This window comes from Balaenoptera musculus, chromosome 19 (genome assembly GCF_009873245.2).
Source record: "Balaenoptera musculus isolate JJ_BM4_2016_0621 chromosome 19, mBalMus1.pri.v3, whole genome shotgun sequence".
Taxonomy (NCBI): Eukaryota; Metazoa; Chordata; class Mammalia; order Artiodactyla; family Balaenopteridae; genus Balaenoptera; species Balaenoptera musculus.
The window spans coordinates 14,568,329-14,579,381 of record NC_045803.1 but is presented as its reverse complement, the minus strand read 5'-3'; the positions used below and the strand labels follow the sequence as shown (position 1 = coordinate 14,579,381).

Below are 11,053 nucleotides of genomic sequence, written 5' to 3'. Positions count from 1 at the left end.
AAAAAAAAAAAAAATTGTTTATTTAGGCTGCTCCAGGTCTTAGTTGTGGTGTGCGGGATCTTTAGCGGTGGCATGCAGGATCGTTTATTGCAGTATGCGAACTCTTAGTTGTGACATGCATGTGGGATCTAGTTCCCTGACCAGGGATCGAACCCAGGCCCCCTGCACTGGAAGTGGGGAGTCTTAGCCACTGGACCACCAGGGAAGTCCCTGGCTTCTTTCATTCAACATCATGTCTTTGTGATTCTTCCATGTTATATTTAGCTGTAGCTCATTCCTTTGGTTGTTGTATAGTCTTCCATCATGTGATTAGTCCATGATTTATTGATTGATTTTCCTGTGATGGACATTTGAGTTGTTTCCAGTTTGGGGCTGCTGTGAATAATGCTGCTGCTGTCATTCTAGCCCCTGACTTTTGGTGAACATTGCGGTGTGCAGTTCTGTAGGGTAGACACCCAAGAGTGGATTAATGGTCACAGTATTTAGTATGATTCTGCCAAACCTAGTAAGTGAGTCCATTCAACCAAAGCTCTTTTAGAAGTCTATTTTTGCACTGAAAGAAGTCACCATGGATTTTTTTTTTTAGGCCAGAACATTTAGACAAGCACAGAGCCCATTCTCTTTAGCTTTTCCATTCCACGCCATGCCGTATGGTTGCAGACCCTCTCCATGTTTTCCTCCACCTGCCTTTTCTCTTCTCTCTCCTTTGCTCTCAAGAGTGCTCTCCGTGATGTGCTGTCTGTCTGACTCTCAGCCTATCTCCTCGGCACCTGCTTTACATGAGGTGATGTAACAGCCCTGGCTGAGCCCAGCTTATAGTGGGAGAGTGTCTCCAGGCCCCCAGGACTCAGAGAAGCCTCAGAGAGGGAGACAGGCAAAGGTCCCTGGCACTGGTATAAACGTGTGCCGCCCTCATGGCCCTCGGGGATGGTTAATACCAACAATAACACCAACAACCGCAAAGGAAAAGACTGCTGAAGTAAACCACAAGAACTCATGAGGCAGAAACAGGATGCATTTGATAACATCCAAATAAAGATTTCTTTTAATGAGGACACCATGGAACAAATATCAGATGACAGAGAGGAAAAACAGTATTTAAAATGTGTAAAATCGGGACTTCCCTGGCGGTCCAGTGGTTAAGACTCCGAGCTTCCACTGCAGGGGGCATGGGTTTGAGCCCTGGTCGGGGAACTAAGATCCTGCATGACTCGTGGTGTGGCCAAAAAAAAAAAAAAAGAGTTTAAAATCAAGGAGAGATTAATATCTAGAATGGAAAAGGGACAGCTGCAAGTCTGCAAGAGAAAAAGACAGCCACTCTGATAGAAAAATGGGCAAAGAGGATGAGGGTCAGGAGGAGACCCCAAAACTCTCTTGACAGGCACCTGAGAAGGTGCTAGAAATTATTGGTAGGAGATCAGGGAAGTGCAAATTGAAATGACAGTGAGTCATCCTATTGGTCTGGCAAAAATTAGAAGTTGGAAAAATTCCAAGCGGAGGTTGGGGCCTTGGGGACGGAGGAACCCTTATGTACTGATAGGGGACAGCCCTTCCTGAGGACCGCTTGGCGCTGCAGTCAAACTAAATGTGTGTGTGGAGCTGTGACCCCACAGTTAGCTCCTGGGTGTGCATACCGAGACCTTCTTCCTCAGTTCCACGCGGGGACATATACAAGGACGTTCACTGCAATGTTGTTTTGGGGGAGGTGGGGGCAGCCTGGGAGGGGGAATAAACAGAAGGGGACAGTCACCAGGGAGGCCTGCAAAACCCCCGTGGCCACAGACCAGGTGTCCACAGAGCAACATGGGTAGGTCCTAAAACACATAATGATGACTGACAGAAAAAGGAAACGCTATTAATATCTTATGATGTAATGCACAATGACACAGAATAATTTTCTGTTATATATACAACTCTGAGGGAAAACTTCATATTTAATATACAAGTGTGCATTATATAGTGTATGACAGATAAACATATCGTTGTGTTACATAATTATATTAGCCTAAATATCTAATTATATAATTATGCATTATATAATCTAATAATATGGTACAAACGTATGTGCCATTACAGTTGTATCAATAAATCAATATTTAACTATGTAACACTCTATTATACCTTAACATTTTATGTATAATTTTATTGAACTGCAAGATATTGTTTTGTATAACTTATTAGATACCATTACATGTTAGTAATTTTTTTTTTGGCCACACCGCGCGGCATGTGGGAATTTAGCACCCCAACCAGGGATCAAACCCATGCCCCCTGCAGTGGAAGCATGGAATTCTAACCACTGGACCACCAGGGAAGTCCCAATAATAATTTTAATAGATCCCTGTATCAATCAGTTACCATGTGGTAGGCGCTAATCGGTTTCCTCATGGAATCTTCTCCACAACCCCAAGCAGTGGGGACTATCCTAAATTAGTCTAGTTGACAGATGAGGAAACTGAGGCCTAGAGGCATGAAGCTACCTGCCTGGCAGGAGGTCCAGGTGTGTGTGGCATCCTGTGTTGGGCCTCTAGTCCCCAGAGCTGCCAGTTTTAGGGAACTGCAGAGGCCCTTGGCCCCAGCTCCCCAGATCCCAAGCCTCTTCCAGCCCCGCCTCCCCCCAGGTGACCAGGAACAGGAAGGAGCTGATTGCCCCTCTCAATGCTCCCTTACGTACAAAGCCCAGGGTGCTCATCTGCATAAGGGTGGCCCAGCTAGTGGCCCTCATTGGCTCAGGCAGCCCCTGGGGAGACAGAGGATTAGAATTCTGGGGGGGTGTAGCCTGGCCCTGGTGAAGTGGCTTTTTGTTGTAACTGGGAGATTTTATGCAAATATAGAGACAGTATAGTGGAATGGTTAAGAACCCTGGCTCTGTGTTCAAATCCCTGGCTCAGCCTCTGTGTGACCTTGGGCAAGTTACTTCACCTCTCTGTGCTCAGCTTTCCTCATCTGGAAAACGGGCACCATACAAGTACTGACTTCACAAGATTACTGTGAGAACTACAGTCACCCCTCAGCATCCACAGGGGTTTGGTTCCAGGACGCCCTTGGATACCAAAATCTGTGGATGCTCAAGTCCCTTATATAAAATGGTGTAGTATTTGCATAAACCTACGCACATCCTCTGGTAAAATTTACATCATCTTTAGATTACTTATAATACCTATTACAATGTAAATGCTATGGAAATAGTTGTACACACAATGTAAATGCTACGGAAATAGTTGTACACACAATGTAAATGCTATGGAAATAGTTGTACACACAATGCAAATGCTATGGAAATAGTTGCGGGCCTGTGGCAAATTCAAGTTTTGCTTTTTGGAAATTTCTGGAATTAAAAAAAATTTTGTTTTTGATCTGCAGTTGGTTGAATCTGCAAATGGGAAACCTACAGATATCGGTGGGGGAGGCGGCTGTACCTCGTTTATTCAGGTCGTGTCCTTAAAACCATACGTGGCAAGGACCACACATTTTTATTTCCTCCTCTAAACAATGTAAATAATAGCAGGATTGTTGTGAGAACTAATGAAATGCAGTGAAAAGGTCATAGCCCAGGGCCTGAAATGTGACAGGCACACAAAAGACTGTAGATAGTAGATACTATGCCTATTAGTCCTGCCTCATAAGTTTTTATAATAATGATGATGATGACGAAGACCATGATGATGCTAGCAGCACTTACTTAACATTTTCTATGTATAGGTAGTGTTTTTTTTATTATTAATTAATTAATTAATTTATTTATTTTGGGCTGCGTTGGGCCTTTGTTGCTCCACGCAGGCTTTCTCTAGTTTCGGCGAGCGGGGTCTACTCTTCGTTGCGGAGCGCGGGCTTCTCATTGCGGTGGCTTCTCTTGTTGCGGAGCACGGGCTCTAGAGCGCAGACTCAGTTGTTATGGCGCACGGGCTTAGTTGCTCCGCGGCATGTGGGATCTTCCCAGACCAGGGCTCGAACCCGTGTCCCCTGCATTGGCAGGCAGATTCTCAACCACTGCGCCACCAGGGAAGCCCTGTATAGGTAGTTTTTAAATACAATTTTTAAAGGTTACTTTTCATTTACAGTTATTACAAAATATTGGTTATATTCCCCGTGTTGTACAATATGTCCTTGAGCCTATCTTACTCCCAGTAGTTTGTACTTCCCACTTCCCCTCCCCTTTATGGCTCCTTCCCCGCCCCCCGCCGCCCCCACTGGTAACCACTAATTTGTTCTCTATATCTGTGAATCTGCTTCTTTTCTGTTATATTCACTAGTTTGTTGTATTTCTTAGATTCCACATGTAAGTGATATCATACAGTATTTGTCTTTCTCTGTCTGATTTATTTCACTCAGCATAATGCCCTGCAAGTCCATCCATGTTGCTGCAAAGGGCAAAATTTCGTTCTTTATTTATGAGTAGTATTCCATTGTATATATATACCACATCTTCTTTATACATTCATCTGTTGATGGATATTTAGGATGCTTCCATCTCTTGGCAATTGTAAATAATGCTGCTATGAATATTGGGTGCATGTATCTATTTGAATTAGTGTTTTGGGTTTTTTTTTTTTTTTCGGATACATACCCAGGAGTGGAATTGCTGGGTCATGTGGTAGTTCTATTTTTAGTTTTTTTGAGAAACTTCCATACTGTTTTCCACAGTGGCTGCATCTGTATTGGTACAGTTTTAAGTGCTGCAAATAATCTAATTTAATCCTTGCAGCAGCCCTGTGAGGTAGGTACTATTAATATCCTCCTTACCAATTGAGGAAACTGAGGCACAGAGAGGCGAAGTGACTTGTTCAAGGTCACACAAAGGAGTGGTAAGACAGGGATTTGGATCCAGTCTGTCTCAGGGTCCATATTTTTAATCACTGTGTATGGTGCTTTTTAAAGCCAGGAGACCTAGTGCGCATCCCCTCTGCTGTATGACATCAAGCAGGGGCTTCCCCATTCAGAGCCTCAGTTTGCTCTCTGTGAAATAGAATGATGGCACCTTCCTTATCGCGAAGGGGGAGAGAGGGTAGCTGCCTTAAAGACACTCCACCAAGCCCCCCCACCCCAAGCGCACCTTTGGCCAAGGCTTGGGGTTTGTAGGCGGGGCTCCGTCAAAGGGGCGGGGCCTTGGCCGTCCTGCTCCAATGGGGACCCGGGGGCGGGGACCTCCTCCCAGCTCTGTCCAGCACGCGAGTCCTCCACGCAGTTCCATCTACGCCGCGGGTGCCTCTGGCGTCCGCAGAGGTCTCCGACCCCAACTCACCCCCAGCCCACCCGTCCAGCCTTCGGCCCCCTCCTCTTAGTCACCGACCTCAGCCCCAGCACCTCTGGCCTCGACATCATGGGTGACGGAGGAGAGGGCGAGGATGAGGTCCAGTTTCTGCGGACGGTGCGTATCTCTGTGTTGGAGTCTCTGGGACTATCTCTCTGGTCTGAGTGTCTCTCTGTCTCCGATGTCTTTGTCCTGATTGCTGGTGGTCTCTGAGACTCTGGGGTCTCTCCTCTGTCCCTTTGGGTGACTGTCACTCCGTCTTTCTCCGTTTTTGTCTCTCTTAGTCTCCCCCATCTTTCTCGTCAGAGAATTAGCAGAATCTGGGACTACAGGATGGGGAGGAGAATCCTCCCTCCTCCACCCTCTCTTCTGACACTAGCGATTTGTCCCAGAGAAGGGGGCCGCTGGGAGAGCACCCCCTCCCACCACTCTGGAAGCAGGCACTTGGGGAAGGTGGTTCTAATTCCTGAGCTTAATTTAGCTGTCCCCCTCCCCCACCCCCCACTTAGCCCTAATTCTCTTTTTGCTCCAGACTCTGACCTATTTAAATTCTTGGGAAGAGGGCTGTGGTGGGCTGAAGGACACAACTCCTTTGAACTCCCAGCCCTTGAGGGTCTCCTGAGGGTCCCCCTGTTTCTGGGTCTTCTTTCTTCCCCCACTTGGTTTTGGGGAGGAGGGTCAGATATGGCTGCTAATGGTCTCTGGCTGGTGTCTCTCCCTATCTGTCTCTTTGGATTGTCTGTGTCTCTGTCTCTTTCCATCTCTGTCTCACTGTCTCTGTCTCTGGCTTTGTTCTTCGGCTTCAGGCCCTCTGTGTTTCTCACTGTGTCTTCAACTCTGTCTCTCTCTGCATCTCTGACCCTCGGCTGGTGGGGGGCAGGGATGGGAATTGGAACAACAGGTGTCCCTCCCAGAATAGTCCGCTTTTCTGGGGCCTGGGCAGGGGACAGGGAGAGGATGGGGGGAGGGGCTGCCCATCTCGAAGTCCTTCCCACTTTTCCCTCCCAGTGGTTCTACCGGGTGTGGGGCTGTGAATATGGGAGGGGACATTCTCTCTTCCGGGCCAGGTCCTGCTGATCCTGCGCTAGCCCCTCCCCACCCGCTCCAGGCCCTGGGAAATGCTGACACAGCATTCTGGCCCCAGAATAGGACCCTGGTGAGCCGGCTCTGGTTTCCTGGGAGGGAGGAATGAACAGCTGGGGCTGGTAGTGAAGGATAGGGACAGCTGGACATTCGGCCATGGGAGGAGGCCTAGCTTCACCCTAGACTCTTGCACTGGCTCCAGTCCCTTCGCAGACACCATGGGTTGGGCTCTCTCCTCCTCCCCAGCCCTAATAAGACCGTGGCCATGGCCTTGAGCCCCTGAGCCGCCACTCTACGTCAGGCCCCATGCCCAGGGCCTCAGCCTCCTGAGGCATCTAATTATATCCTCACTGCCCTATCTTCTGAGGTAGGGCCCTATCTTTATCTCCCTGGGAGTTTTGAGGGAAACTGAGGCCTGAGTGGGAGTCAATGACCAAGGTTAAGGCCAGGAAGTGTCATCTCTGGATGCCCCTGGGGGCCAGCCCTCCTGCTTTCATAAGAGGAAAACTGAGCTCAGACTTGCCTGGCTAGCCAGTGTTGGATTCTAGAAGTCTGGCCTTGGCATCTCTTGGCCCCAGACTGGGTCCATTTTCCTGAACTTTACTGAGGTTGTGTGGTGGTTTTCTCAAACTTTTTGGATCTCATCCCACTGATAAGAAATGTATTTTATATTGCAACCCAGTACATGCACATATTCACATACGTTATAAAAAGTCAACTTTATTCAGCTATAGTTGACATGCAATAAATTGTACCCCTTTTAGGTGTTACAGCTGACAAGCTGTACACACCCATGTAACCACTATCATAATCAATAGAACATTTCCTTTACCCCAGAAAGTTCCCTTTGGCTCTTTGCAGTAATCACCCTGCCCATCTGCTTTATGTCAACATAGATTCCATAAGTCACTAACTAGTGTTTCATATAAAATATATGCTCATTTGTCTTGCTTCTTTTGCACACTGTAACATTTTTGACATTAATCCATGTAGTGTGTATTAAGAATTCATTTCTTTTTGTTGCTAAGTAGTATTCCATTGTGTGAATATGCTACAATTTTTTTATCAGTTCATCTGCTGATGGACATTTGGGTTGCCTCCAATTCATGCTATTATGCTCAAATTAGGTGCATTCGCACACAACTATTTTTAACTGAAACAAGTTTCATAAAATGTAGGTAGCCCTTAGAACACAAGGGGCATGCTGCTATTTTCTGTTCTTGCTCTACTTTTATTTCACTTTTTAAGCATGATGGGCATGGCCCCCAAGTTCATTTCATTTCCTTTTGATGGGTGGCAACATCCAGCCCTGCCCAGGCTGGGGTTCCTCAAAGCATGGCCCATGTCAAAACCTCCTGGGGGCTGGTTAATGGTCCAGATTCCCTGCTGACCCCAGATCTACTGAATCAGGCTCTTGGTGTTGAGGGGGAGACTGGGGCAGCAAGGAAGTTGCATTTTTAACCAGGCTACCCCCCTTCATTCTACACTTGATCTTAGCCAAAAGGCCGAGGAGAGATCCCCCCTTCATTCTGATGCAGGAGAAAGTTAGAGAATCATTGGTGTAGGGATTAGGCTCCCTGTCCCTGGTTTATATCTTGGTTTTGCCATTTGCCTGCTTCCTAACTTTGGGCAAGTGATTTTTATTTTTCTCTCTGAGCCTCAATTTCCCAATCTGGAAAATGGTGACAAAAATATGTACCATAAGGATTCAGTGGGTCCATGCAAATATCTCTCTGGGCTCGTCTCCTCCCACTTTCTCCCTTGCTCCTGATGGCAGCAGCGCCAGGCTGTCTCCCTTGCTTTTCCTGAATACCCACGGCCCCAGGCCTTTGCACAGGCCGACTCCTCTTCCGGGAACTTTCTTCCTCCAGAGATGATCGGGCCTGATTCCTTCTTGTTATTCAGACAAGGCTCAGCTCAAATGTCACCTCCTTGGAGAGGCTGTCACTTCACCCCCCTCACTGATGTCATCTCTACCCCAAAAGCCACTCTCTTATATCACCCTGGGTTATATTTTCCATAACACTTATCACTGAAATTAACATTATAAACTGATTCACCTGTTCATTGCATTTCCCCCCACAAGGATGTCAGCTCCACAAGGACAGGGAATTTGTCTGCTTTATTCGCTGCTCTATATCCAGTGCCTAGATCAGTGCCTGGCACATGGCAGATGCTTAATCAGTGTCTATTAGATGAATGTAAAGCCCTGAGCATGAGGTCTAGCAGAGAGTATGTACTTAATAAATGCAAGCTGTATGAATACACGGCATATGCCAAGATGTCGGAGTTGTGGGTAATAGGACAGAGCAGTCCTGGGGCCTCCGGCCAACAGGATGAATCTCTCTCCCTCCTCCCAGGCTGACAGAAAGAATGAGGGCTGCCTGTGTGGGGTGAAGCCCAGGATTTGCTGGAAGGGCTGGAGTCTGTGTGACTTCAGGCAGAACGCCTAGCCTCCTTGAACCTGTTTCCTTTGCTGTAAAATGGAATAATCACTGTCTTAACTGTGGTTAAACACTGCATCTCCATCTGTTTTTTTTCCCATCAATTTTGATTGAAACCTCTATCAGTAAAAATGTTGAGCACGCCCCCACATACACTTATATTAGTTATGAATGTAATATGGGCTATTCTACTAACATATCAAGAGGTGGTCTAACGTTCTAAAAGTGGCATATTGGGACTTCCCTGGTGGTCCAGTGTTTAGGACTCCACACTTCCACTGCAGGGGGTGCGGGTTCAATCCCTGGTCGGGAAACTAAGACCCCACAAGGGAAACTAAGATCCCACAAGCTGCGCCGGCTGTGTGACCTCAGGCAAATCACTTCACCTCTCTAGGCCTCTGTTTCCACAGGTTCACATACTAGGACTTACCTCAGAAGGTTGTTTATTTTACTTAAAATTTTAATTTATACCCTAGAGATTATTTCAAACTTAGAGAAAAGTTGCAAGGTTAGCTCAGAGAACTCCCATGTGGCCTTCAGTCATTTCCCCCAAATGTTAGGATGTAGCATGTCTGCTTTATCATTCCCTCCATCTCTCCCTCCCTCTCTCCCTATTTTTTTCCTAAGCTGTTTGAGAGTAAGCTGTGGACATGATACCCTTAACCCCTAAATCCTTCAGTGTCTGTTTCCTAAAAAAACAAGGGATGTCTCTCACAAAACCACAGCACAGTTATCAAAATCAGGAGATTTCGTATGGCTATGATACCATCATCTAATTCACAGTCTGTTTCACCTTTCACCACTTGTCTCTATACCATCTTTTATGGCATTTCCCCTCCATCCAGGATCCAGTCCAGACTCTGACACTGCATTCAGGAGTCATTAGACAGCACTCCTTAAATGATAGCTACTATTAAAATAACACACAAAAGAATAATTAGATAAGGCTGAACTTAAAAGCCATTTAACTTGAGGCGCTCATATCTCCCACCCTCCAGTGACTCACCCTGTGGACCCCCACCTGGGAGTCCTCTGGAGTCAGTTGGACTGGGGTTCAGATCCCAGCTGCTTCTCTTATCAGCCGTGTGGCCTTGGACAAGCCATGTCCCCTCACTGAGCCTCGGTTTCCCCATTTGAACGTGGGGATGCCACTGGCTTGGATCTCATGGGGGTGTTAGAAGCACGTACAGTGCTCAACACGGGCCCCTACTTGATAAATGGCGAGGGTGGCTATTATTAGTCACATCTTTTTCACGAGGAGAAGGGCCAGGTGGGTGGCCCATGGTACAGTGTCTGCGGGATGCGGGTGGGATGCGGGCGCCCACCCTGACCCTCTGCCCGTCCCCAGGACGACGAGATGGTCCTGCAGTGCAGCGCCATGGTGCTCAAGGAGCAGCTCAAGCTCTGCCTGGCCGCCGAGGGCTTTGGCAACCGCCTCTGCTTCCTGGAGCCCACCAGCAATGCCCAGGTCTGTGCAGGACGGAAGGAAGAGGGGGTCTGAGGGGCAGAGAGCCTGGGGCCCAAAGAAGAGGCGTCTGGGAGTCTGGAGAGGGGATGCTGACAGGAGGGGCAATAGGGAGGGGGGCTAAGAGGGAAAGGGAGCTGGAGGTCTGAGGAGGGGAGCTGGGGTCCTGGGGGAAGAGGGAGGGGGGCTAAGGAGATAGAAGGTCTTGAGTTCAAAGAAGAGGGGATCTGAAGGGGGTGCTGATAGGAGAGAAAATGGGAGGGGGCTTACGAGGGAAAGGGGCAGGGGTCTGAGGTGGGTGGAGGTGGAGGTCTGAGGAGGGAGGGGCAGGGGGTCTTAGGAGGCAGGTGTCTGAGGGGGCAGAGGGTCTTCAATCCAAAGCAGAACAGCCTGGAGGGTCAGGGGGTGCCAGCAGGGGGCTGACTGGGGAGGGGGTTGGAGGCCGAGAGGTGGAGGGAGCCTGGGGTCTGAGCCTGAGGTGAACTCAGGGTCTGAGGGAGGAGGTGACCTGGGGGGATGCGGTGGAGGCTGGGAGAGGGAGGAGACCTGGAGTTTGATGGGGGAAGAGGCCAGGGGCCTGAGGTGGGCAGAGTCTTGGGTCCAAGGGGGAGGGTGTCTAAGTGCTTGAGGTGCCTGGGTGGGAGACTGAGGCGGGAGGTGTGAGGTGGGACCTTGCCCCTGGGACTTTGAAGCAGTGTTCACAGGTGTCTGAGGGAGAGGGCAGGAGCTGGGCCTGTCTGCTTGTGACAGTGGGAGCTGGGGCTTCCTTTGGGGTTGGAGAGATTTGGGTTTTCTGCCGGGAGGGCAAGG

At 48.4% G+C, this 11,053-nt stretch overlaps 1 protein-coding gene across 2 annotated transcripts in view; it reads left to right on the top strand.

Annotated features, from left to right (window-relative positions):
- Window positions 1-5,187: 5,187 nt before the first annotated feature.
- The window catches only part of RYR1 (ryanodine receptor 1), a 116,670-nt gene continuing 110,804 nt past the window's right edge, over window positions 5,188-11,053 (top strand). For both annotated transcript variants that reach the window (XM_036832499.1, XM_036832498.1), the window contains exons 1-2: window positions 5,188-5,368; window positions 10,127-10,246. In XM_036832499.1, coding sequence (XP_036688394.1) covers window positions 5,321-5,368; window positions 10,127-10,246 — 168 coding nt within the window. In that variant the 5' untranslated portion in view covers window positions 5,188-5,320. The remainder of the gene's footprint in view (window positions 5,369-10,126; window positions 10,247-11,053) is intronic.